At 52.8% G+C, this 27727-nt stretch overlaps 1 protein-coding gene across 1 annotated transcript in view; it reads right to left on the reverse strand.

Moving 5' to 3' along the window:
- STARD10 (StAR related lipid transfer domain containing 10) overlaps positions 1-20574 on the reverse strand; it is a 42717-nt gene extending 22143 nt beyond the window's left edge. The window contains exon 1 of the mRNA XM_063306029.1: positions 20361-20574. Coding sequence (XP_063162099.1) covers positions 20361-20522 — 162 coding nt within the window. The 5' untranslated portion in view covers positions 20523-20574. The remainder of the gene's footprint in view (positions 1-20360) is intronic.
- Between the last annotated feature and the right edge of the window lie 7153 nt (positions 20575-27727).

The following is a 27727-nucleotide window of genomic DNA, read 5'->3' on the forward strand; positions in this document are numbered from 1 at the left end:
AAACACTGCTTTAAGCTGCAGCCTTCAAGCAAAACAGGAGCAAGACACCCCCCCTCGCCCCACCTGCAGGATCCCTCCTGGACCAGCAGGAGCCCAGGAGCCCAACCGTCGGCTGAGGCCAGCAGGGCCCTGAATGTGCGGCTTTGGCTCCCATCTCTTGCTTGGCACCACGAGGAGAGTGTGTGTGTGTGTGTGTGTGTGTGTGTTTCTGGGTCTACCTGTTGCGAGTCTAGGTGTCAGGGAGTGAAAAGATAAAGCCCAAGGTTCAGCAAGCAAGTTTGCCTAACAAGCAGCACCAGCAAAGCAGCCGCAGGAGATGCAGAGAGAAGTCACACTTTCTGGCAGAGGAAATGGAGCAGAGGGGAGGAGGAGGCCTTTAGAGCGGAATTTCTCAACCTTGGCCATTTTAAGATGCGTGGACTTCAACTCCCAGGATTCCCCAGCCAGCCAGCCGAGAACCTCAAAAGCCCCATCAGCGGAGAGCACAAAGTAGTTCCCTGAAGAAGTTGTTCCAGGGTGCGACCTAGGCACAGCGGGATCAGCGGGATCACTCGTGAAGTCAGGCTGCAGGGATGAGCTCTGGGTTAGGTGGCACCACTTGCGGACTGTGCGTTCCCGCCGCACACTCAGCCAGGCTGCTCACCGGCCCAGCAGCTGCATCTACACAACCCAGCACCCAGGTTAGGTTTTCGGGCTTAGCGTGTCGTGCAACCGGATCCCATTCGATTCACCCATGGTCCGAAATACCGGTCAAAGCTGGGCCCTTCCCGGCAGGGCAATGTCACACATGCCGTGGCATCATTAAGCTGAGGACGCAAACTGTGCGGTTTGTGTTATTTGCACAGTGAGATCATGCCTCGGGTGACACTGCTGTGGCTTCCACCCACAGGCTACGTGTGCAAAAGCAGAAAATGGAGCAATTCAGGGAAAAGAAAAATTTTCTACTCATTAGTCGAGGGACTTTTAATTAGCAGAAACCACTCTCTCCCTTGCTCTGATTCTCTTCCACATGTGTGGGGCACTCCCATGCACACACACACACGCCACGTGTCCAGGGACTCCCACCCTGCCTGCCTTTCTGGGGGCCTCTCCAAGGACGGACCGGCGTGGATTCCTCCCCCTGCGTGGGCACACTTGAAGCCGCCCTCGGCTGCTCTCTCCCTGCTAGGCCGCTGAGTGAGCAGAACACAGTTCCATCGATTTCCATTTTGCGCTTTGATCTCGCTCGCCAAGACCTCCTTTCGCTCCGGCCATTCCCTCGGTGAGCTGCGCCAGAGGCCGTGCGAGCAGCAGCTCCATTTTCTGGCTGGCTCCTGGAATTCACGCGCCTTGGGTTTCGCGCCATGCAGGCAGGTCAGAGATGCATCTCCACCCCCCACGGATTGCCCAGTGGCTCTCTGGGGAACAGGCATCAGCTTGGCTTCCCGGGGAGACAGGAAGCAGCTGACCGACTCCTCAAAAGCACAGATTTCTCACCTTCGGCAGCAGCCCATTGCTCTCTGGAGTTGTGACTAAGCTCACCTAACACTTGCGCTCTAAATAGACATCGAGACAGCGGGAGGGATGTTGAGACGCCGAGTCTCACCCCCCCCGCCAACATGGCTACATTGGGGGGGTGACTAACTCCTCTTGTCACTGAACCTGCATTTAGCTGCCTAAATTACACACACCTCACATGAGCAAAGTCTTCTTAAGATCTTATGAAAATTGGAGCCATGCCCAGAGAGAGAGAGAGGTCAAGCGGATCACGGGGGGAGCAAGAGGCTGTGAGGAGGAGGTTTGCTCCTGCTTGACGGTGGCAGCCGGGCCTTGGGCTGCGTGGGTCCTGCCCAAAGGTGGGACGCATTAAAGATGAGGGCGTGTCCGACCCCACCCACCCCGATTCTTCTGAAGAACAAGCAGCTCCTGCTAAGAACAGGGCTTGGGGAAACAGCGTGGCTGTGCGGAGGGAGGGGCGAGGCAAGGGTGCCCGTTGCCCCCACACCTGCTCAGGGCCTACGGCAACGGCAGGAAAGGCAGGAGCAGAACAAGCAACGGTCAAAATGCCGGCAGTTTGAGACGCAGGGGTGACACCCCTTAGCTGACAGTAAGGGAGGCCTTGAGCTCCGCACGGAAGTACAAGTGGAACTGGAGCGAGCTGCCTCCATACGAACTAAGCGGGCAAAGTTAGCGTCAACACGCCTGCTGGGCCAGCTCGTAGCTGAGGCAAAGAAGCGAAAGTGCTGGACAGCTTCGTTGTTTTCTCGCACTCAAGAACAGATAATGAACCGTGTGCCGAAGGAGTAAAGAGGGGATTGATCCCAGGGATCAATGAAGGGTTTAGGGGAGGAGGGAGGGAGGGAGGAAGAGGAAAAGGAGAAGAAAGGGGATGAAGAAAGAAGGAAGGGGGGAGGAGGAGGAGGAGGAGGAGGAGGAGGAGGAGGAGGAGATTTCAGTGCCAACGAAGACCAGAATAGTTAAAGCAACTGTTTTCCGCATGGTTATGTCACCTTAAGAGCAAGATCCCTTTGAATTATGCCTCTGGTAGAGCCATCAAGAGTCCTGAGGACTGCAAGAAGAACGAAATCCACCCTGGACCAACTAAAGGTTGGCTGCCTCTTGAGCAGCAGAACACCAAGCACAAGCCCAGAGAGTCTGGGCCCGTGACGTGAGTGGATGATGGAGTATAAAGAGCACGGCGCTCAACAAGGTTGGGAGACGCAGAAGGAGGAGGGGAAGTAATGCAGGGCATTGGAGAGATTATAGGAAGGTTCTCGGCAGAGCCCCAGTGGGCTACTGGGAGCCAAACAAGCTGGCTAGAGTTTCTCCGTGCAGTCGCCAGGAGGCCAGCCCGACTTGATGGTGCCTAACTAACTTCTTTACACATTTCTCCTTCAGTACTGATTGAGGATAATAAAGGCAGAGCACACCCTGCATTTGTGAAAAGCACTTTTCCTTGCCATTATCAGAAGCCTTGCCAGGTGAAGGAGGTGAGCGACTCATCTGCTGGGGGAGTCACCTTGCCCCCATCTCTGATGCCACCTGCACTTACTCCAAGTGGCCAAAAGGAAGCTGTGTTTCCTGAACCCAAGGTTCCTCAACCTTGGCCTCTTGAAGATGTGTGGACTTCAACTCTCAGCATTCCCCAGCCAGCATGGCTGGCTGAGGAATGCTGGGAGTTGAAGTCCACACATCTTCAAGGGGCCAAGGTTGAGGAACACAACCCCTGGATCTATCCTGAGATCATTTCCTGCCTCGCTCTGTTATGGGTACAAGGAGAATTCACACCACATCAGGAAGACTGGCTTTTCTTGGACTTTCTCTGGATTCTGTTTTGACAAGTTCACTATGCCACCTACTGTACGTAAGGAATGTTCCTGTGCTCTTTGGTCTGCTCCACATTGTATGCCAAAACTACAGTGGACAGCAATGGGCATGGTCGACACGTCCCCTTGCCCTTCCAAGCAGGTCTTCACAGAGAGGTGCCAACCACCAGCTCTTCCGCAGGGCCACGATAAGCACAATGTACAGGTCCTCACTTAATGACCACAATTGGGACCCAAATTTCAGTTGCTAAGCGAAGTGGTCATTAAGCAAATCCAACCTGATTTTACAACCTTTTTTGCGACAGTCATTAAGCAAATCACCATGGGCATTAAGTGAACCACATGGTCATTAAGTGAATCATGTGGTTTCCCCATTGATTTTGCTTGTCAGAAGCCGGCCAGGAAGGCTGAAAACAGCAATCTCATGACCACGGGACACTGCGACGGTCATAAATGCAAACTGGCTGCTAAGCACCCAAATCATGATCATGTGACTGCGGAGACACTGCAATGGTCGTTAAGTGTGAGGACTGCTTGTGCGTTGGTTTTTTCAGCACCGTTGTAAGTCTGAACTGTCACTAAAGGAATGGTTGTTAAGTGAGGACTACCTGTATGTAGTCACTCTGGGCTCGCATGAAGCCCCTTGGAATTATTATCATAAAGGCTTGGAGAAGGGGTGAAATGAAATTATTGATGGCCATAAAAAAGCCACTATCTTACAATTCTGGAGCAGCAAAGAACGTTTTTTCCAGCCTACCAGCCAGCTTCATATCAACTCTCTTAAAACGCACGCTGTCTAAATAAACCTCTTCCCCCCTGCAGATAATCCTAAGTGATTTTGGAGCCCTGCCTAAGCAGAGTTATCCCCACCCTCCCACCTACCCCATACTTCCAAACCGCCCAGTGTCCTTGGACCTGGGGGGGGGGCTCCGCCGCGCTCACCCCCTTCCCAAAGTCAGTCAGAAAGATCTTGCTGGCGCTCAGCAACTTAAGGAACGAAGAGACCCCCTGTCCTCCCCGTTCTCTGTCCCCTTCCCGACAGGCAACTCCCCTTCCGAAGCCACAGCTAAACCGGCTTCCAGGAAGCACTGTAGGGAACGGGGACCAGACTCAAGCGCGCCTCCTTGCACGAGGCCACGCTGGAGGAAAGTCGGGCATATGGCCGTGGTAGCCAACTCAGCGAAGCTTTCACTCTCCAAACCCATCGTGGGTCACAGGGCAGAATTAAAGGGCCATTTTTAGCTTCTGACGTAACACCCCGGACTCCTGACTGCACTTCAGTGCAATTATGAGGCTTTGGATTGAAATGGGAGCCAGCTGACGCCTCCCAATCCCACAGAGAGGCGGTATCTGGAACAAGAGGAAGCCACAGACCCAGGGATGTGTAGGGAGAACTGGCCGCTGTGGGCAAGGGATTCGGGTAGAGACCCCTTCCAGCCCCTTCCACCTCAAACTCACAACACCCTTTCCTGCACAAGCAAAACTCCATAAAGCGATGGAGTTGAAATGCCTTCACAATTCTCCAGAACTTTTCAGCCAAGCAAATACTGAGTTCCAAAAGGGGAGGAGGCCGACAGTATATTAAGTACTATTGAACCACGATTAGCATTTCAGTTCCATTATTATACACCTCAAAGCAGCCGATGACAGAAGAATTAAAAATACAGGATTGCAAGCAAGGTTCAAAACAACCCCAAAATAGCAATTGTTGAAAAGTTGGCCACATTTTAGACAACAGTGCCCAAAAGCAGCTCCAGGAGGCTCCTGGCACATTTCAGGGGACATGTGCGCGGTGATAACTTGGGAAGAATTCCAAGCACATTCATCAGAGAAGAGAAGCAGTGGTGCAGTTAACTAATTTGGGACTCGGCCCTCATCGTCTTATAGCCACGTGCCTCTTTCTCCACAAAGAAGTGAAGTTTCCCATTTCCCCTCACTTAAAACAGGACCATGTCATTTTTTTTGGCCATCATCTGTGCTTTGTCCCTGCCTTCCCCTGGGATGTTTTTCAACTTCCTTTTCCAGCCTAGAGCACTGGGACTTCCAGGTGGTCTCCCATCCAAGGACTAACTGGGTCTGGCTTATTTATTCTAAATCAGCTAAGACTGGCTAGGTGCTGTTGACCTCTTTCCCAATGACTTCCAAATATGGCCCACCCCCTTCTGCATTTGGAGACCCTGGGCTCCCCCAGGGACGGCCACAGCGTGGCAGAGTTGTGCAGTCTTAATTAGGATAGAACACTTTCCCCCAACCTAGCCAGATGCAACCTGATGTAATAGTATGTGAGAAAGACCTTGGGAGAGGGGCCAAGAGATGCTGCCTCGGGATCGGCCAGATAAGAGAGGGCTGAGCCCGCAGCTGCATAATGGGCGGAGAAAGAGGCTCAGGAGGGACCCTCCCTGGTTCCTCGGGCTGTAAAGGAGACGGGGTGTGTGTGTGTGAGAGATTTGTACTGCAAGTTCCCGTTAATGTAGCCTTACAATAAAGTTCAGTTGGCTCATCTGGTTGCATTTCCTGTCTGGCCCACCTGGGAAGGCTGACACCTGGGAAGGGTGGACACTGTTGCTGCTAGATCTGCAGATGCGGGGAGGGGCTGAGGCGAGGCTGGCAGGCCCCATCCCTCCAGCTGCACAGACTTTCCTGAAAGAAAGAGAGAAGAGGGGCCCTCCTGGCCCAGGGTGGCTTGGCTCCCCTGCAGGTGCTGATCGCAGGCCAAGCAGAGTGTCCCGTGCACGGCCGAGAGCAGAAGCTCGGAAGAGGAACCCCGCCCTTTCTTTGCAACGTGGGGGATGCCTCTTCAGGGATGCCTCTTCTCCACAGCCCTTTGGGACACCCATCTTCAGAAAAGCCCCCTTTGGAGCCAACAGCCCACCAAAATGGACAACCGGGGCTTTCCAGCTGGCTTGGTAGGCACAGACAGCCGGGAAGACGTCCTTCTGTGCTGCCGAAAGGGAAGGGGGGCACTGCCACAGAGCCCTCGGGCAGCTCCGAATTCCAGGAGGAAAGGCGGATCATTGCTTGAACAAGCAAGAATCATTCTAACAGCTTCCTCCAATTCTGCTCACAGAAATCAGGCCAAAAGCAGGACATCCTGGCCGTGCCCATGTGGGTGTGGCCTGCCTGTGGGCCACACCCCCTTTGCATCATTCTCCCACTCATTTGCATCCTTGCCCTATCCAAGAATGCCAGGTGCAGCCTCCGGGCATCCAGAGCCAGTTCAGGTTTTGATTAGATAGAAGCAGGGCCAGTTCACAGAAGGCTGGAATCCAAGACATAATAAAATGGAAGGGTTCTTTGAGGTCATCCAGTCCAACCCCGTCAGCACAGGAGTCCCCTAAGCCACCCAGCCCCCCTTTGAAAGCCTCCAGGGAGGCGGTTCTGCCCTGGTTTTGCAGATGCAACAGAAGCCAGCTCTGCAGGAGCACTAAAAGAGGCCGCAGCTGTCCCCAGGAATCCTCCCAGCTGACCAAATGCCACGGTGAGATGGGCCAGGAGGCGGATGGGCCGGGCCAGCCCGACCACTGAGCAAACTCAGCAAATGGCTCCCCCCCTAGTGACGGAGGACAGGGGTCCTGCTGCCGACTCTCGAGGAGGACCTTCTGTTTCGTCACAACTTCGCCACACCAGGTCAAAAACCACCACAAAAAGGGCTCAGGATTGCAGCAGCATCAGGCTAAGTGGGCCAAGCGGAGCCTGATGGTGGATAGAGTTCTCTCAAAGCTTGGCAAGCAGGCCAGAGGGGTGCCCAACCCCACCCCCTCGGAACAGCACCCACTTGGGCCACTGCTTTCATGCTTCAGAGAGGCAACAACGTTGGCACCTCAAGCAGATCTCGGCACAGGTAACTGCAGCTCGCCTCCCAAGCCAGAAGGCTGCAGAAACAGCACCTCTGCTCTGCTTGAGAAAAGATGTAAAACCCATCACGACTCTTCTTCTCTTTCCCCTAAAAAAAATAGAGGACCCCCAGCGCTGAGAGGGTGGTTTCTGACTCTTTCCTTTTAAGATCCTTTCTTTCTCCACCAGGGTTGCGTGGCACCCTGGGGTTCCGCGAGAGGTCCCTAGGGTTCCCTGGGAGATCACGCTTTATTTAAAACATTATTTCAAATTCAGGCAACTTCACATTCAAGAGGCAAGTTTCATTCTTTAGTTTAAGAACACTGTTCCTGCATCTGTACAGGCCCACCCATGAAACAAATAAAATAGTTTTGTAACGTCTGGGCTATGTCTGGGCCTGAATGGGCAGGGGTTCCCTGAGGCCTGAGAAACATTTCAGGGGTTCCTCCAGGGTCAAAAGGTTGAGCAAGGCTGTTCAGCTGCTTCCTTCCGGGAGTTCAGGGTAAGATACAAAGAGTACCAGCGCTTGAGAAGGGGGGCAAAGAGGGAGTCAGAGGATTTCTCTCCCTGCTGTGATTCCAGGGCCATCTGCGCAGCGAAGGAAGCTGGCAGAGACTGCACCATTTGGGCTCCATTTCCCCCTTTAAAATAAAAGTAATAGCAACAACAGTCACCAGCAGCCCTCCAATCCTGCAAATATTGACTTGGAAGTGTGTCAAAACCTCCCCAGGATGATCCCCAGAGGAGGAGGCAGATCTGAGTTGGATCAGGGACAGGTTCCTGCAGGAGACCATCCCAGCCTTTGCAGACCGCCCTTCCCTGCTGCTGCAGAAGCAAAAGCCATTATGCAAACGGGGCAATTAGACAAATTGATTTGAAGGCACCTCAGCCCTAGGGCTGGCCAAGGAACCTGCTTCTCAGGAGATACTCCAAAGCTCTTTCTTTTTTCTTTCTTTTATTTGAACGCCACAAGTCTGTGGGGCAGGATAGACTGACAGATAGCGACTGGTCTATGACTATCTAAGGAGCTTCCCCTAAGTAAATCCCTGAGACCAGTTTGCACCAGTCTGGGCTGGTGGACCAAGCAGGATCTCAGCAGGCTTTCTTCTGCATCCATCCCGTTGGCCTGCGTGGAACCCAGTGCAATGCCCTCAGAGGGAGAGGTCCCCCTGAATGCATGGGATATAACTCTGTCCCATCCTGTTTGGGCTCAAAGTCTTGGGAAAAGACATGGGAGGTCCAAGCCAGGATCCTACCCCTCTTTGGGATCTGGAATCCTAACCCTAACCCTGCAACCAGCATCCTCTGTGGACCAAGGGTCCACGTTGTCTTCTGAACCAAAGGGTCTCCGGCACACCCCTGTCCTGGGAAGAGCAGGCAAGCAGGTGCCCAGCCCCACAGCACCTGGGCAGGGGGCCCCATCCTATGGATTGGCCTCCTCCCTCAAGGTGGCAAAGGAAGCAGCTGAGCAGGAAGAACCCTTCTGCACATCAGGCTCAGCTGCAGAAGAGCATTTTTAAACTCTTCATGCTTCAAGAGCTAAGCCAAGCTTGGGGGAGCAAGCCAAAAGGAGGTTCGGCACAGCTCAGCACCTCCTCGCCTTAAGGAAGACCCAATGAAGCTCCAAGGCTTCCTCTCTCAGAAGGCTGCAGTGCTTGGCACAGTTAGGATTTGCACGCATTCAGTGTCTCCAGGCCGCCCAGGACGCTGGCCACCCAAAATAAGAGCTCAAGACCATCACTCCAATACAAACAATCAATGCTTTGATTGCCCATCAAAGGAGACCATGGTCTGTCTGTAACTCTGATGCAGGAAACTTCCCCTGGGAAACCACGTCAGCTCCTATCCAACATGGCTGGTCATGATGTCTGGGAAATCAGAGAGCTGAAGGCTTCTTAAGCTATTAAGCTGGGGATGGCAGATGCACCCTGATTATACCACGTTAGGGGACCCTCCGTTTCTTTCAAGCGCAGTGTCCTTCACAAAATACTTGCAGATCGGAGACCAGCCCATTCACGAGAGAGATGGACACGGCCTGTTGCTGAGCACCCAGCAACCATCAGGGAGTCGTGGCGAGGATGCTCTGCCGCTTCTCCTCTGGCCCATCCCCTGAGATGCTCCCTGTTCCCCCAGCTTCTTCCAATCATCAGCCTCCCCCCACTTGGGGAGAAAAAGTTATTTTGCAAGACAAGAGAATCTTAGAGGCAGCATTTTGCTCTGCAGCTTCCTAGCCCTTAGAATTAAAAAAAACAAACATCCTTTGACGTCAAGGTGCCAGGCTGGGTCTCCAGTGAGTCCCCGAGTTTCTGGTTTCTCTTATACATGCTCCCAGCTCAGAAGAGACCCCTGCACCCTGCAAAGATACCATCAGCAGTCCAGAAACTTTTACTACAGATATCCAAAGGACGTGAGGCTCTGCTCAGGTCTGAATATTCAGCCTTCTCCTTGGAAACCGGTTTGCAATGGAGAGGAAACGTCATCGACTCAATGCGCTGCAAACTGCGACACACGGCCAGAGCAGGGTTTCCCCCACAGGGAAAACCTCCACACCGAAGCCATTCACAAGTCTGGAAAAACAAGAAAAGGGTCACGCGAGTCACGGTGCAGAGGAGAAACTGGGGAACCGGTCCTGAGCACCATGACATGACGTGGCACTTCTTGGTGCATGACAGGAATGTGTTCAGGAACCACCCACCTTCAGCTTTCCTCCTGGGACGGGAAGGCAATAAATTGTGAAAAGGGCCCGTCAAATGGAACTGTGGGAGGAGGGCTGTGCTAGTCCAGGGTAGGTCTAACCGTCCGGAGGAATCTGGTAGCCCCAGTTCTGACTTAACCGTCTTCTTAAAAGGCAGGCGCTCTCGTGACTTCCCTTCTGCCTAAGAGTCTTCAGGGCCGGGGAAGCCGTGAGATTTTCCCTGAACCTTCTTTGGGCCGGGCCAAAGGGGGCCCGTTCTTTCTCCTGCTGGTTTCCAAAGCCGGCTGCTCCACAGGACCGTGCAAAGGGTTCAACAGCCCTCCTGCATTCCCTTCTCCAAAATCCAGCCAGGCTTACGCTGAGCACTTGTCAAACCAGGCAGCCTCATCCCTGACGCGCTCTGCACTGGCTTTGCGTGGTCATTTGTTCGGAGGGGTGAATGTGTTAGACAGGCAACCCAACAGGCTGAAACATACACGTCCCTTCAGCCACAGAAGCTTTCCAATGACTTTGGGCCAGTCGCTCTCTCTTTCCACCTAACTACCTCACAGGGTTGTTGTTGCTGGGGGGAATGGGAGGTTAAAGTACTATATACAGGTAGTCCTCAACGTACAACCATTGATTTAACGACCGTTTGAAGTTATGATGGCGCTGAAAAAAAGTTACTTACGACCAGTCCTCACACTTACAACGGTTGCAGCATCCCACAGTGATCGCCATTTGCGACCTTCCAAGCCATCTTCCCACAAGCAAAGTCAGTGAGGAAGCTGGCAGGAAAGGTCACAAGTCACAGTCACGTGATGTCTCGCTTAATGACCGTGGCAAAACAAGTTGTAAAATTGGGTGCAGTCATGTGATGCCTCACTTAACAACCACACCACTTAATGATGAATTTTCTGGTCCCTATTGTGGCGTAAGTCAAGGACTACCTGTATTCCATCTTGAGCACCTGGAGAAAAGGCAGGATAGAAATCTCACCAAGAAATAAATCGCTTGCATGCCGCTGCTCTGTCAATCTCTGGGTTGCTCACAGCAGCAAACATTAAAGAATAAAAACGATAAAAACTCAAACTGTCCAACCACATGGTCATCGAGATGTCGAAGCATACAACAAGCACCCCAGGGACAAATGCTGTCCACCTGCCCCCCAAACGACTAGGAAAGCTGGGGTCTCCACCTCCATCAGCAGATTCCACAAGGTTGCAGCAGCTCTGCAGTGGGGCTGCCTCCCCCACTGTCTGGGAAGGAGGACTCCAACAGACCTCCCCACCGATCACCTGGGTTCTCCTTGGAGACAGGGGTCCCATAAAGCCCAGGAGCTGAGCCATGGGGGGCCACCCAGGAGATCACCAGCACCCCAAATGCACGCAGAAACCGGCCAGCAGCCAAGACAGATCCTGCAAGATGGGCCGGGCTCTGCGGAACCCAGGCCGGCCGACACACACCAGCGCAGCCGCTGTCTTTGGGGCCAATGGGGGGTTCCAGGTAGTCTCCAAATAAAACGCTTCAGAGGAAGACGGTGGCCTGCCCTTGTTTTAAGCGGTGATGATTTGTATTCTAGACAGCAGCCGTGCACACCGCGTTCCCCACACGAGACACAGAAAGGGAAAATGATCAACTAATGAGGAGTTTGAAAAGCTCCCAGCCCTTAGCATTGCAAGAACAGCAATGGAAAAAACCAAAACCAACTGACTGTAAAGAGAAGGGTTATTTCGCAGCCTACATGGGTGATTCGCTCCTTCTGCTTTGATAGCCACCCACCCAGGGAATTTCTCAGATTAATCCAATGTCAGTCGGGGATCCTTAGCAGGCTGTGATCCTCCATCAGAAGCCCACCCTGAGGAACCTCTCGACCGTCACAGCTTGTCCAAGAAGGCGGTTTTGCTTTATGGCTGAACCGAAATCCTTCTTCTAAGTGCAAAGCCTGGCTGGAAAAAACATGCATCTCAGCTATCTAGCAGCACCACTGTGGCACATCATTAGCTTAATTGATTTTCAATGGAGCTGCGTGCTGAGATCAAAATGAGACACTTGCTTACAGATGTGCAGGTATCTGCGTGGACATTAACCTTACGGTGCTCAGAATGTCTTTCTCTCTGCTTATGACTCTGCCAACTGGGCATTCATCCAGCTCTGTTCGGGCTGCAAGTTCTGGTTGGAAACGGTCCTTCACGACCCCTGCAGAAGGACATTTCCCAGGCTGGAGAAGGCCACCCAAGGACGTGTTTGGGACTGCCACCGCGATCAGCCGGCCAGTTTCATAGATCTACAACAGGGAAGGCCATTGGGCTAATGGGCATTCAGGGCCTAGCAAAGCTGAGAGGTCACTTCATAACGTTAACTCATGCCAGAGCTTCCATCTGAAGCACGCCCCTTGCGGTCAGCGTATCATCAGACCCCGATTTTTAAAGATATGCATACTGTACTGAATTCTATCCCAACGGATTGGAATTTCACAGGTTCAGAACAAAGATGGGTTTTTCCTGCTGTGACAATAGCAGAAAGAATAACCCTTAGCGGATGGGAAATACTGTAATTCCAGATATAAAGGATTTCAGAGATGTGTTTGAGAAAATGTTTGAGAAAATTATATATTCTAGCCATCAGAAGCTGCCACATTATCTCTGCCTTTGGAAAGAATTCTTGGACAGGCTTGGTTAACACCGAATGCTTAGTTTTCCCTTTTAAAGGCTTACAGAATGAGGTGCACGGGATATAATTGTAATTACGGGGGGGCGGGGGAGTTATGCATTTACCTGTTTCGTAATTTTTTTCTCTTGTTTTGTGTATGGTGAATTGTTCATTTTTATGTTATGCCTGTCTCTTTGAAAATGGATTAATAAAAACTATTTGGTGACTTAAAGAAAAAAGAAACAACCATATCATCACACTCCAGAACTAACTTCTTGGCAAAACAGTTAAAGTTTTCAAACAACTCCACCCCCCCACCACCTCCAGCTTCATCAAGAATATACTAAGGAGGAAATAGATTGGGTGGAGTAGTCACTTTTCAATACACACACACACACACCCTCTTTTGTCAGGTCCTTCTATTTTTTCATTTTGTCCTTCCCGCTTCTAAAATTCCCAGTGATCCCCACTTGGTATTCATGTTCTTTCATCAGCCAATTTTTCCCCCAGATCTTTCCACCTCCGAGATCATCTTCCCAAACCCTTCCCCACCATATTCTTGGAGCGATAAGCCCAAGAAAACCATTTCATTAGCAATGGAGTACACTTAATACATTGAACCAGGATTCACAACAGAGAGCGGCGGGCTCCCACAATTCACACAAAGCCAGAACTGAACTAACAACCTTAATTGCTCAGCGTAACAGAAGAACCGGGGCCAGAGAGGAATTCACGCTGAACGGTGTTTGACTCTGGCTTGACTTGTTTGTTGCAGATAAATTCCTGCATTTTGTTCTCATGCTGAAATGGGGGGGGGGAGTGGGAAGGGTCCTTGAAGTGCCAAAAGGGGGACAAGCAGTCCCAGGCTGCCCTGGGAGAGATGCATGTTTGGGCCAAAAGAGGGTCCTGTGGGTGCTGCTTGAAGCCGGGACGTTATCCGGGTGCCCGATAACCGGATTCAGCCCCAACAGTCCTCTGCTTTAAAGAAAGGCGAGATGTCGTGCCCTGAACCCAGGACTCCGGCGTGCCTGTCCCGGGCCAGCCCAAGCTGAAAGGGCTGTTCCTTCTCTTTGCCGTCAACTAAATCTCCTCTGCCTGCACCCCCACCCCCCCACCCCCACAGGGAAAAGCAGGCTGGGTGCGTAAGCTGGCACAGCAGGGAAAAACAAGCTGTTAATTCCACACCGTGGGGAAAAAGAGGCCGGTTTCCCCATGAAAAGCCACTTTCCTTTTCCAGCCACCTCCCAGTTTACAGCAACCGCAAACTTTAGCAGTGCCGTATCATCCAGCAACAGTACAAAGAAGCCACGCTGGGGAAGCAGGACCGGTTGAATGTCTGCCTGCTGGAGGATATTCTGTGGGAGAAAATCTTGAGAAGAAACAGGGCACTTTGACCCAACAGCAATGGAGACATTCCAGCAACTGCTGTTATGTATGGATAAGTTCAGGGTCAGCCAAATCTGATTTGCTTCTAATAATTACCGGTAGTTCCTAATGGCTGCATTTACACAACTAACCAAATCAAGGCTAACCAAAGCTAAGACTAACCAAGCTGAGCATGTTGTGTGAATGAAGCTTCTAGACCTTCCCCTAACTCAGAGGAACATGTGAACCAGCCAGCGTGTTTGGGGGTCCTGCTGCCTTTGCAGTGAGTGGGACACCAGACGGCTGCCCTAAAGTCCTGCTTTGCTGGTACCACACAGAGATAGAGTATTCCAGGTCTGGAACTCTTGGACAGGAGATCACCTCCCAACATCCATATGGAAACGTTTCCTAAAAGTCAAAAGGGAACGCTGTGAAAAACACAGCTTTGTACAATAGTGCAAATGGGTTTCATACTTATTTATTTTCTATCCTGCCTTTATTATTTTTATAAATAACTCAAGGCTGCAAACATACCTAATACTCCTTCCTCCTCCTATTTTCCCCACAACAGCTACCCTGTGAGGTGGGCTGGGCTGAGCGGGAGGGACTGGCCCAAGGGCACCCAGCCGGCTTTTGTGCCTAAGGCGGGACTAGAACTCTCAAACCACGCCTGATTGGCTCTTGGGCTGAGAGAGAGGGACTGGCCCAAGGGCACCCAGCCAGCTTTTGTGCCTAAGGCGGGACTAGAACTCTCCTGCCACGTCTGATTGGCTCTTGCACTGAGAGAGAGGGACTGGCCCAAGGGCACCCAGCCAGCTCTCATGCCTAAGGCGGGACTAGAACTCTCCTACCACGCCTGATTGGCTCTTGGGCTGAGCGGGAGGGGCTGGCCCAAGGGCACCCAGCCGGCTTTCGTGCCTCAGGCGGGACTAGAACTCTCCTACCACGCCTGATTGGCTCTTGGGCTGAGCGGGAGGGACTGGCCCAAGGGCACCCAGCCGGCTTTCAGGACTCTGGCAGGACTAGAACTCACAGCCTCCTGGTTTCTAGCCCGGTGCCTTAACCACTAGACCAAACTGGCTCTCTGCTTCAGTGTTATTCAGTGTTCAGTGGCTGGGGACAAACCGGGTACTTAGTGCTTCATGGTGGGGGGGTGCAGTCCAATTCAGAAACATGGCAATCACAGCTGACAGGTGTTCACTAAGTGCAAACTTCTTTTTATTTTTTGTATATGTATATGTAGTTGTTCTGCGCTGGTTCACCTCCTTCCTCCAGGGCCGGTCCCAGTCGGTGGTGATAGGAGAGGAGAGATCCAGCCCTCGACCCCTCCTTTGTGGGGTGCCGCAGGGCTCGCTTCTCTCCCCTCTCCTTTTTAACATCTACATGAAACCACTGGGCGAGATCATCCGTCCCCTTGGGGTGAGGTATCATCAGTATGCTGATGATACCCAATTATACATCTCTATCCCGGGTGAGGCAAGTGATGCCGTGACTGCCCTTTCTCGGTGCCTGGGGGCTTTGGGGGCCTGGATGGGGAACAACAGGCTTCAACTGAACCCTGGTAAGACGGAGTGGCTGTGGGTTGATGGGGCTTCATCTTCTGGGAAACTGTCATCCTTAGTTCTGGATGGGGTGGTGCTGCTCCAGACAGACTCAGCGCGTAATCTGGGGGTTCTCCTGGACTCACGACTCCTGCTCGAAGAGCAGGTGGCAGTCGTGGCCAGGAGGGCCTTTGCGCAACTTCAGGTTGTGCGCCAGTTACGCCCGTTCCTGGATCATGAAGCCCTCCGAACAGTCACTCATGCCCTGGTTATCTCCTATATAGACTACTGCAATGCACCCTACATGGGGCTACCCCTGAAGAGTATCCAGAAGCTTCAGCTGGTCCAAAATGCAGCCATGCAGGCTATTTTTGGTGCACCTAGGTGGGCACATATAACACCGTTGCTGCGCGAGCTGCACTGGGTGCCAGTTTGCTTCCGGGTCCAATTCAAGGTGTTGGTTATCACCTTTAAAGCCCTACATGGCACGGGGCCAGGTTACCCGAGGGACCGTCTCATCCCCATTACATCGGCCCGCCCCACCCGATCATCCAGAGAGGGCATGTTACGGACCCCGTCCATAAGAGAATTTCATCTGACGGGGTCCAGGAAGCGGGCCTTCTCTGTGGTGGCCCCCGCTCTCTGGAATGTCTTGCCCCTGGAGGTGAGGCAGGCCCCTTCTCTCCTGACCTTCCGGAAGGCCCTGAAGACGTGGTTTTGCCGTCTCGCCTGGGGTGGGAAAGGGAATAACCATTCTTGGGGATGGCTCGCACCCTAGAGTCCCTCCCACCAGCCTGGATTTTACATTTCTCTTGGATTTTATTTATTTATTGGGTTTTATTATAATGGTTTTATGTGATTTTAATGTTTATGTTTTATGGGGAATTTTATTGTAAACCGCCCAGAGTCCCTCTTCTGGGGGAGATGGGCGGTGGCTAAATATGAGTAATAATAATAATAATAATATGTACAGTATATGTATAGGTAAGCCAGTCTGGTGTAGTGGTCAAGGCGCTGGGCTAGAAACAGGGAAACTACGAGTTCTAGTCCTGCCTGATGCACAAAGCCAGCTGGGAGACCTTGGGCCAGTCACCTTCTCTCAGCCCTGGGAAGCAGGCAATGCCAACCACTTCTGAAAAACCTTGCAGAGAAAACTGCAGGGGCTTGTCCAGGCAGTCTCCGAGAACCAGATACGATGGAGCAAATTAAAAAAAAAATTTAACCCAAATGCTGATGTTGCTGTATCCCCAACCATAAACCACGCCAGCTGCCAAAGGAAAGACAGTTTATTGTTGGCCATTCGGCCTCCACCTATAATTTAAGCCCAGCTAGAGATGCTGAGGAGATAACCCTGAAAACCTTCATCAGCTCTCACACCTGTAGCATAAACTGCCGATAAAACCATAAAAACACACCTCATCTGTTAGCAGGTCTATGAATGAAGAGGAAAAGCTCAAGGCAGATTGATCCGGAGGGAGGGCACAGGACAGGATGAGCTGCGTTACAACTCTTTCCCAGATGTCCTATTCAGGAACTCGAGGTCCTTTGGCCTCCAATGTCTCTCCCCTGCACTCCTGGTTTTCACGTTAATGACTCAAGACTGACTCACCTGCTCAGCAGCTCCATCTCAGTGTTTTTTCCTATCTTCACTTTACAGTGCTTTGGAAACGGGGCTCAAAATGGGAGAACCGTCCAACAACAGAGCTTGTAAAGCAAGACTAATTTAGAGCTGAGGCCCCACCTCTCTTTACACCAGTGTTTCTCAACCCTGGCTGCTTTAAGATGCGTGGACTTCAACTCCCAGAATTCCCCAGAGTTGAAGTCCACGCATCTTAAAGCGGCCAGGGTTGAGAAACACTGCTTTACACCAATGGGTCTTACTCGGGGGAAAAATGGAAAACAGAAAACTACAGGCAAGAAGCCCTTCCTGATGTCACAGAAACAGTCCAGCTGCCCTGTTGCAAATATACTTCACTTCGCTGCTTTAAATTAATTAATGGGAATAAGCATCTACAACAACCCCCTGCAGATAAGATTTCTGGAGGCCAGCAATGCCTCTTAACTGGGCCAGAACAACGTGCTAGATGTCCCAGAGTTGTCAACACACCCACCTGTGCCTGACCTGCTTTGCACAAGAGCTCCATCTCCGTAGGTTTCCCAAACGAAGGCCCGCCACCCCAACATTGCTTAAAAGTTTATTTCTGTGCTATGAAAAGATTTAGCTGCAGATTAACCCGCTGTTGAAAAGGCAAAAGGACATCCCCCCCCCCCCGGTTTGGCTAACAACTTTAGGTTCACCATCCACATGTTAAAACCAGGCCAAACAAATCCATTGCTTTTCACAGATGGTTTTAGCCCGAGTTGTGTATGGATGCATGGAAAAAAAATGCCACCAGGCCTTCGATCCTCCTGCTCTGAGACGGATTCCTGGAGGCAAAAGCTGATCCTGGCCCTCCAAAGCTCCAGGCCATTCATGGGGAAGGAGAAAGCTGGGAAGATGGATTGTTTCACATTATCTTTTGATGTGATTAAGGAAGGAGGGTCCTTGCTAGAAAGCTAAGATGCCTGATATGGAAAGAGAGAAATGGCACAGGGAATGTGGGGAGGGGAGAGGGCAATAAGGCCCCAAACATCTTCATGCTTCGGTAAGAGAAAACCTCCCGGTCACGTCCCACGAACAGATTTCATTCTGGGCAACGATGTGACACGCGAGCATGCAATTCTGTTCCGTTTGGTTTACTTTAGCTTTGCTGTGCTTTTCTGAGCCTTGCAAACAGATCTAAATCCAAAAACAACAATCCAGTAAGGTTTGAGCCAAGAGACGTGTTAACGGTAATCGGATGGGTGGATTGTACTTGTGGTGCCCTAGAAGCAAAGTTCTTCGGTGGCTTGCAGGCCAATTCAAAGTGTAAAACAGAAGATAAAGGATGAAAATCACAGTGAAAAGCAGTAATACTAGAGGCAGAGGCCAAACCTCCCTGGGAAAGCAGGCTGGCCTTCAACAAAAGACCTTCATGTAAGCCAGGCAAGCTCCTTTGGGAAGGCCGTACGACTGAAGGGGTCCTTCCTCCCTGGCGAGCCCCACCTGCCTGGCCTCCCTGGGTGGCTGTGGCCCTTGCTCCCCAAACAGATAACTGGGGAGGATCTGATCCTTTGGGTAACTTGGTCCCAAATCCCTCAGAGCTACAAAGGTGAAAAGCAGGCCTTTGAACAGATCCCTGAGAGGGCATAGTCTCATCCCACCAGCCATGCTTCACGGACCATTTAGCCATCTGAGCTGGACAAGCCAAAATTTACACACCTTTCACAATGCGGTGCGATGACACTGTTGCTGCAAAATTTCAGGTAGGGCAGTAGGTGGTGCCTCCCCCTCCCCCCCTGCACCCACAGCCTCTTGTGCCTTTTGGGACCAGGACGCAGCCAACAGGACCTCCGGGTTCCTTGTCTGATCCTCCCTCTGCATCCCACCCCACACCAGGGATCACCAGTTAGTAAAACAGACCGACTCCCCGCCAGCAGGATTCCCATCTCAGCCTGGCCCAGTCTCAGCCCATGTCCTCCATCCGGCCCAAGACCTCCCGGATCACACCGGCCTGCCCCCTAATCACAATTGCCTCCCTTAAGGCACAGCTGAAGGAGAAAGGTGGCACTGACACCCAGTCAGAGAAAGGGCCGGTTGCCCATCCTGTGGGCATGAGCCAACGAAGCACAGCATCTGCCACTGGCGGGGGGTGGGCCTGGGTCCTGCAGCTCTCTGAAACTTCAAGGCAGTGTTTTTCAACCTTGGCCACTTTTAGATGTTGCTGGCATTGCTGGCCGGGGAATTCTGGGAGTTGGTGTCCACGCATCTGAAAGTAGCCAAGGTTGAGGAACGCTGCTTCAGGGAGCGGGTCAATGGCCCAGTTGTTGAAACAAACTCACGTCTGGCACAACCACAACTCTCTCAAAGGCCAAAACCGGGGCGTGCTGCAAAGGCTGGGTTTGCGTTACAGGCCAAACTTGGCTAAAAAGGGGTTGGATAGTTTGTGGCCGGCCATGCTGTGAGAATCCAACAGTCGGCTGAGTGCGGGACGTGAGGCAGGCCATTGCATTAAGCACAGTACAGTTTTCTGTGTGGGCCCTGCATGAGACGAAAACCAAGCTATCTGGTTAACCTAGTTTTATGGTGACATGGGTGATGTGTGTCCAAGGATTGAACTTCCACAATTGTCCCGGTCAGTTTCCATCCAAGAAGGAATCCTGAGGAAACCATCACACTTGTACCAACCAGGTTCTGGCTCAAATTGTCTTTTCCCAGCCCATGTGCAAACACACACACACACACACACACACACATCCCATATCTGCTATCTTTGGAAGCTGCTCAGGGCAATTATGATATTGAATCTGGCCTTCAAAGAAGATGAATTATTATGGATTTTAATCTGGCAAGTTCTTTCTCTTGCAGTCCAACAACATCATCTGCAGAGGCCTCCAGAGAGCCATCCTACCCAGAGGCTTCTGGGGCTCGGGGTGCCCTGAAAATCCAGAAGGCCACCCCAAGCACAAATACCGCCTTGCCCGCTTCCTCATCCTGTCACAGAGGCCCCAGCCAGCTGACCCCAGGGCCCTCCCATGCCGCCTAGGCTGCCTCCGAAGGGCACCTCCGGTGTCCTCTGCCCAGAATCCTCAGGGTCTGCGCAACGCAGAAGGCGCAGGGAGAGTCAGAGGGGAGAGGGGGTTTGATCCCACTCAGGCGCTCTGCTCCAGGGCCAGCAGACCCAGTTGCCCACCGGTGGCTGCTTCACCAACCTGCTCCCTTACAAACTAGCACTGCATTTGCCAGCTCAGCCCGGTCGGCCTGAAGCTTCCCCGGCAAACGAGCAGCTTGCTCGGGCGGGTCAGTGCCTGGTGCCAACCCAGGGAAGGGGCCGAGGCAGGGCAGGTTACCTGCTGGCGGGGAGGGGGCCGGGGCCGGGGCTGGGGCAGGCTCGAGGAGGCCTCGCTTACCTTGATCTTGTGCAGCGACTTCTCTGCCTCCAGCATCTGAATCCAGACGGCGATCCCGGATCTGTTGTACTTCAGGTGCCAGCCCACTTCCGAGTTGCACTCCGCTCGGAAGTGGTCGAAATCGCGGTCGTCCGGGATCTGCACGCTCTCCCGCGCGGACATGCCGCCGCCGCCGCCGCCGCCGCCGCTCGCGGGAGCCCCCGGCCCGAGGGACCGAGCGCGCCCGCTGCGCCGGGGAGGCGGGGGCGGGTTCCGCGCCCGGGCGAGGCGGCGGCAGGAGGGCAGGAGGGCTCGGCTCGGCTGGGCGAGGGCTCGGGCGAGGCGGGCAGCCGGAGCCGAGCGGAGCCGGGCGCCCCGGGATGCGCGTCTGGGCGCTCTCGCCGAGTTGGGCGCGACTGGCGGGGAGGCGGGCGGGGCTGGCGGAGCGCGGCGTGGCTTTGGCGGCCGGCCAAGCAGGACAGGTGAGTCACCGGCGGGCGGGCGGGCCGGCGGGCGGGCGCAGGTGAGCCGCGGCCCCCCTCCGCCGCCGCCGCCGCCGCCGCCGCCCCCGCCCTCGGGCTGCTCCGCGCTTCTGCCCCGCCCGCTCCCCGGCCAGCAGCGAGCGCGGCTGCGGGTCGTGGCGGGCCGCCCCTCCGCGAAGTTCGCTCCTGCCCGCGGCGGCGCCTCCTCCGGGCTGCGGGGCCGGGGCGGCGCGCGCTGCTCCCGGGGAGGAGGCCCCCGGGGAAGAGCTGCAGGCCGGCGGGCGGGCGGGCGAGCTCCGCTCCGTCGCCGCTGCGCCTCCTTCCCGGGATGCGGCCGGGCGGCGGGGGAGCAGCGGCAAGCCGGCGCCCCCTCCTGCCTCCCCTGGCGCCGGCGGTGTCTGCTGGGTCCTACCTTCCCTCTCCGGGGCAGCGGCCTTCCCCAAGCCGGCGCCCGTGCGGCTGGAGCGGGCGGGGGAACGGGGCGCGCCGCCGGGTCGGGCCGGGCGGGGCCGGGATGCTTGCTGCGTAACGGGCTGCCGGGCCACACGCCCATCCTCCACAGCCCGGGAAGAAGGGGCGCGCGGCCACCTGGGCTTTCCCACTGGCAGAGAGGGCGCTCTGCGGGCAGGGTTCAGACAATACGCCAAGCTGCGTTCATGTTAAACTGGGTTGTTTGATGGCTTCCTGTGGGCTTGTCTCCAGTTGCCCAGAAAATAATCCCAGCGGCTTGTTCCCTGCTGTAGTCATTTATTTGCAAAACATGCGCGTGCCCCCTCGTTTTAGTTGTTTATCGACAAATTTACACCCACCCACCCCGCTCTGGCAGGTAAATACATTGGGCAACAGTGGTTAACCTCAGTCCAAACTGCATCAAATAAAGCAATAAAGCAATAAATAATGATAAAATCGTACTTATCATCCACACCTGCCATTTCAGAAAAGTGTGGAAGAATTAGGAGGACGTGTTGCCTTTTCTCTTCATGCCACAGTGGGAAGCATTTAGGAAGGCGAGCATTTTGTATTTTGCTTTTATTATGTTTGTTTTTAATTGTATTTTTCGTTGTCGTTTTATACTGGTTTTGTATGGTTTGCCACCCAGAGTTCTTTGCATAAGATGGGCGGCCATACCAATTTTCAATCAATCAGTCCAACTCTTGCCTTACGTTCCTCTTAGGCAGAAAACGGTGGAGCAAGATGGAGAACCTGCTCTCCCAAACCGTTCCAGCCTTGCCTCTGTCCCATCCCAGCGGTGTGGTTACGCTGGCAGGTTCCTCGGTGGTAAACTTCAATGCAGTCGCGTTTGAGGGTTTTCTGGCATGAACAGAGCTGGCATAACCTTCCCGGGGATTAGATCTGGATGAGGACTTGGCCATCTCAGACCACTGAGCTGGTGGTCCTCCATCCATTCTCTTGCTTCTAAGTTTGGAATTGTCCTTTTGCCGTGTGACCCGCTTTGACTTCAACTCACAGAAAGGTGGACTGATGCTCTCTGGCTAAATCCCGATGCAAAGCAGAACTCCGCTCCCTTCCACGGCATCAAGTCATCCAGGCCCTAAGGCAGCAGAGCGTCCCCAAAGCCTGATGCTGCCACCTCCATGCTTGAGAACTGTGCAATAAAGTCCTCGGCTTCTTCAGACAGAATTACAGCCACACAGACTAAATGTTCCTCTGCAGACTCGTCAGACCATAGAAGATTCCTCCAGAAATGCTTCCTGGCGAACTTCAGAGGAGCATCAGTGTTCTTCTGTGTGAACCATGGCTTCTCTCTGGCTGCTCCTCACCCACAGCCCATCACATGTTGCGTGACTCTCTGTATGAAATATGCACCAAAACGGTGTGCAGTTTCTTCACGGAAACCTTTGAAGCTGAAAACCTCCATCTTCCCAGCGTCTTCATCCCTGGGACCAGCGTGAAGCTTGGATGACCTTCGGAAGCAGAGCCCATGCAGAAGTTCAGAAGCTCTGAAATACTTTTTAGCAGAACAGGGAATCAAGGCAGCTCATAAGCAGATCAAGCAAAGGGAGGCGTGGAAGGAAAAAGCCATTCCTGGATGGGGGCTGGCCCAGACTTCTAAAGGCAAAGGGATTCATCGTGGCATGAATGTAGGTTGCAGCCGTTGACCTCCTGTGGTCCGGAAAAGCAGATAGATGTCACTGGACATCCACTGGTCTTGATGAGGCTCTTTCTGCTGTGCAAGGGATACGTGGCCAACCTGCTGGAATAAATAACATGGCAGCTGCTGGAATATTTGCCCAGGGAAAACAAGCAGGCCTCCTTGTAGGAGAGGAAAGAGGAAGAGAAACCAGCCAGTCAGGAGAGTCTACTAAACCTTGTTCGCCTCGGTTGAGCAAGAAAGGAGGGCATTTCCTTCCTCCTGGTAAAATGTGCAGCGGAGCCCTGACCCCGGCTTTGATCCCGGGGCTTTGTGGACAACAAGGACCAAAGTGACTCAGCAGAGGGCCAGCAGATAGCAAACAAGGAAGAAGCGTTCCCAACTGACGTTGCCCACTGCGGTCCTGCTGCATCAGAGCTCTCCGTGTGAGTCTGTCTGTGCATTATTACAAGCTTTGCAGCTGGAGCATGAATGCATGTCTCCTGCAAGTTGTGAGAATGGCAGGCAGCCAAAGACAACATGGCAGAAGTTCGGATCTTACCAAAAAGGGTAGGAAGGACTTAGAAGTGAGTTGTTTCCTCCATGCACACACACGGCCATCCTATTCTTGCCTTTTTCTTTTAAGCCTTCAGTTTGGCTTAGATCAGTGTTTCTCAACCTTGGCCATTTTAAGATGTGTGGACCAACTCCCAGAATTCCCCAGCCAGCTGTGCTGGCTGGGGAATTCTGGGAGATGAAGTCCACACATCTTAAAATGGCCAAGGTTGAGAAACACTGGCTTAGATGTTTGGACATTCAGGACGCTCTTTGAACTAGGTCACACAGTGCCCTAAACCAGGATTATTTATTTATTTAAAAATTAACTATGACTTACTGAATAACCATGATTGTCTGGACTTGGACAACCTGCTAAGCCATAAACCATGAGTTAGGCAGCACAGTAGCCGCGCCCACACAATATGGTCAGTCACGCTAGACATGCTTTGTATGTTGCGCAATCAGAGCCCGTTATGGGCTACTTGCAAACAGGTCTGCTCCCTTCCAAGGTGATGGGCAGAAGAGGCCTCTGGTGGTGGTACTTTTTATACTCTGCCAATCTTCGGGAGTCCTAAAGTTGATTCTTTTTTATGTAACAACAGAGAGGAATATTCAAAGGTGTCAGGAAGTGGGATGCAGAATATTGGCCCTGAATTCTGAAAAAGCAGCTCCTGAGAGGATCTTGGAAAGTGACTGTGGTGAAAACATCCCAGAGAGGTGGTTGACTCTGCGGGGCTGGGCAGTGTCATGTCAAGGATGCTGTAATTGGATTTCTGCACTAAGCAAGGGGTTGGGCTAGATGACCTCAGTATATTCTAGGATTCTAGAGTGTTTGTACTTATAGGTAGTCCTCGCTTAACAACCATTCATCTAGTGATGGCTCAGACTTACGATGGTGCTGAAATAACGACTTGCAACCGGTCCTCACACTTACGACCATCACAGCGGCCCCACGGTCATGTGATCACAATTTGGGCACTTGGCAACTGGTTCACATTTATGACCATTGCAGCATCCCATAATCACATGATCACCATTTTCAACCTTCCTGGCCAGCTTCTGGCAAGCGAAATCAGTGGGGAACCACGTGATTCGCTTAATGACCATGTAGTTTGCTTAATGCCTGCAGTGATTCACTTAACAGCCACCTCAAAAAAGATCATAAAATCGGGTTGGATTTGCTTAATGACCACTTTGCTTAGCAACTGAAATTCCAGTCCCCATTGTGGTCGTTAAGCAAGGACAACCTGTATATTTTTCTGTTCAAAGAAAAAAAATCTGTTTTTTTCCACTGTTTTGGGTGCGTTCAGACACATGGGAAGAGGTTGAGAAAAAAGCAGTGAGAATGATCCAGTGACTAGAAATGTAAGCCTTGAGGGGAGACAAGACGGTGGTCGTAGCCTGGGATTCAGACCCAAGTCAAGCTTAACGTGAGGACGTTTAACCTCTTCCCCTCCACGGACACAGAGATCCAGGGGCCCCCAGTGCCGATGCTGAGATTCCCAGGCAGCGTCCGTTCCACTCCTGCAGTCGGATCCTCTTGGCACCCAGGGGCGGGGAGGCCCTCCTGCACCCACTTGCTGTGGTGTGGGCTTGCGAGCGGCCCTGGGCCCCGGGCACCTGGTCCTGGCAACACAGACCCTTGACTCTGGTGGCAGACATTACCTGGGAGGAGTGGGGGGAGGCAGGATTAGTCTTGCCCTGGTTCAGGGGTGTGCCTTTCAGCTGCAGATAAATCCTGCCTAAAGGATTTAGAGGGATGTTTTGCAGAATTTACAGAAGATCATAAGGGGCGGCAGCAAGCTTAATCTTGTGCAGTACAAACAAGGAGGTTTTATAGTGCCTTAAAGGCCAACTCATTAATTCAGCACTTGCCCAGAAATCTGGGGAATCACAATCAGGGTACCCTTACTCTTCATTTTTATCATGCATTACTTTCGGGTGTTTTTCTGAGAACTCTCCCTGCATCTTCCATGCCTCCAAAGTCGATGTTACGTACTGGAATTGCTTTGGTTTCTTGGCAACGCTGTCTGGGGAATTCTGGGAGCTGAAGTCCACACATTTCAAGGTTGCCGAGGTTCAGCAACACTGCTCCAGGGAAATGCGTGCCAAAAATGGCCTGAATGCGATGCAGCCAATTGTCATGGTCCTGTTTGGACTAAATATACCACCGTTTATTTCCATAGAAAACCAGGTTCAGGGGAACAGCCAGGATGCCACTGGCGGACCCCCCTCCACTCTTATTTTATTTTATTTTATTTTATTTATGTGTTTTTAGTCCAATTATATATATTTTAGCATGTTTTATTGCAAACTGTCCAGGGAGCTTCAACTACTGGGTGCTTTACTGTTTTTAATAAATGAATATAGGTGAGGGAACCATCCGTGAGGACCACCGAAGGCAGGCAGTAAGGTACAGCAAGCAGGGCTGCCTCCTGCAGGGGGTGGAGGTGGGATGTTCAGTTTCCCCCTCCTAATTTTGGGGTGGGGTTAAACCTGTGTCAAGTCTACTTTAGACATCGATCCAGCGGTATGTTCGCAGCCTCCTCCTTGGCCGTTGCTCTGTTCCGCCAAGCTGACAGGCCTCCCATCTTGCTTTCCGTGGAGATGTGAGAAAGGGGGAATAGCGATGTTGTTTTTGCAAGGCCTACAATAGAACATGACTTGCTTTCTCAGTAACTTGCTAACTGAAGCTTGCTTTCTAGTAGCTAGAATTGCTTGACCGTATATTAAGGATGTGGAATATGTGGTCAAGGGAACGGAAGATAATATCTCTATGCTGACAGGTGTTAAGGAAAGAAGCTGCCTAACTGGTGCTGAAAATATGCTCAACACCAGTTCTAGCGAACTTTGTGATCAGACACGACCCCGACCCACTTGCTCCAAGGGGGCTAGCGGCCTTAAGAGGAAAAGAATAAATAGGGGACCGGGGGAGGTAAAAAGTGAGGAATGGGAGATATAGACAAAGGCGGGACTTCCTGCAAACTCTAAGGCGTCTCGGATAGGCTGTGAACTCCCAAGTACCTGTCCAGTGGGGAACAGGAGGAGGGATTCCACCAGCCGGGGGTAGGGAATAAAACTGCATGCTTTGTGTGAAGGGGTGCGCCTAGTTTGGCTGGGCACCCGTCCTTGCAAGAACGTTAATAAAACCTTTTTGCTGTTTCTCAAGACTTTGTCAAATTTGTTCCGTGAGGGACTTTTCCCACAGAGAGAAACCATGAAGTCGAGGGAAACCCCTTGCAGGTCTGTGTTGGGTTTCTCCAGGGAGGGGGAGAAGAACCCTAGATCAGAAGAGAGCCTAAATTCAGAGCAACAAACAAGATCGTTTCCATATAGGGAAAAAATGGCCTAGAATTAGCAGGCAAAGTTTGACGTCCGTTTCTGGGGAGGCTCGAGAGGGCAGCCGGCTGGCGATCCCGAGCTTCTCCTTAGCCTGGCCGGTGTCTGCAGCCTGGTGCGGAGGAGACATTCAAGTGAGCCATGGAGCGCCGTTGGAAGCCATGGAGGAAAGTCACAGGTTGGACCTTGGAAAGGAACCCGGGATCCCGAGCTGGGCAGGCCTATCTCCCACAGGCCGGCTAGGGAGCGCCAGCTGGCCTGCAAGACTGCGGGAGCCCCCGCCATGGACCCAGATGCCTCTTCTGGGTGCAGGAGGCGACGAGGCCAAGCTCCAGGGCTGATTTCTGTGGTGGACACTTAACAGAGGCTATGGACTCCTGAGCATATGCAGAGAGCCTTTGCCCCTCTGCACCAACTGTTGGGCTCAGTGTCCTGGAATCTGCATGCTCGTTCTTGGGATGCCCAAGGAGGATTTCATTTCGGGAATGTGCTTTGGAATCCCTTCAGAAAGCAAACTTCTGGCCCAGCTTGGTCTCCCAGGTCTCCAGCATCTCCTTCCTCCTGTGCGCTTCCTGATGGAGTAAGGTAGGAAGCCACTGACATCCCAGATGTTGCTAAACTACAACTCCCAGCAGCCCCAGTTGGTACAGCTGCAGCAAGGCATGCTGGGAGCTGTGGTTCGGGAAGCATTGGCAGGCGGGTGGTGAAAGGCAGACCAGGAGGGGCCTGCAGAAGGAACCCTGCTGGAGGAAAGGCTGCCCCACACAGGCAGTGACTCTTGGGGGGCTGCGGTGGGGAGCCTCAGCATCTCTTTGCAGCCGTGCCCAGGAGCAAGGACTGGCCCTACGGCTGCACTGGCTGGTGCTCTACTCCCGAGCAAGACGGGGGCTAGATTCGAGGGAGATGCCCTCCACTGG

This window comes from Candoia aspera, chromosome 5 (assembly GCF_035149785.1).
Source record: "Candoia aspera isolate rCanAsp1 chromosome 5, rCanAsp1.hap2, whole genome shotgun sequence".
NCBI classification, from domain to species: domain Eukaryota; kingdom Metazoa; phylum Chordata; class Lepidosauria; order Squamata; family Boidae; genus Candoia; species Candoia aspera.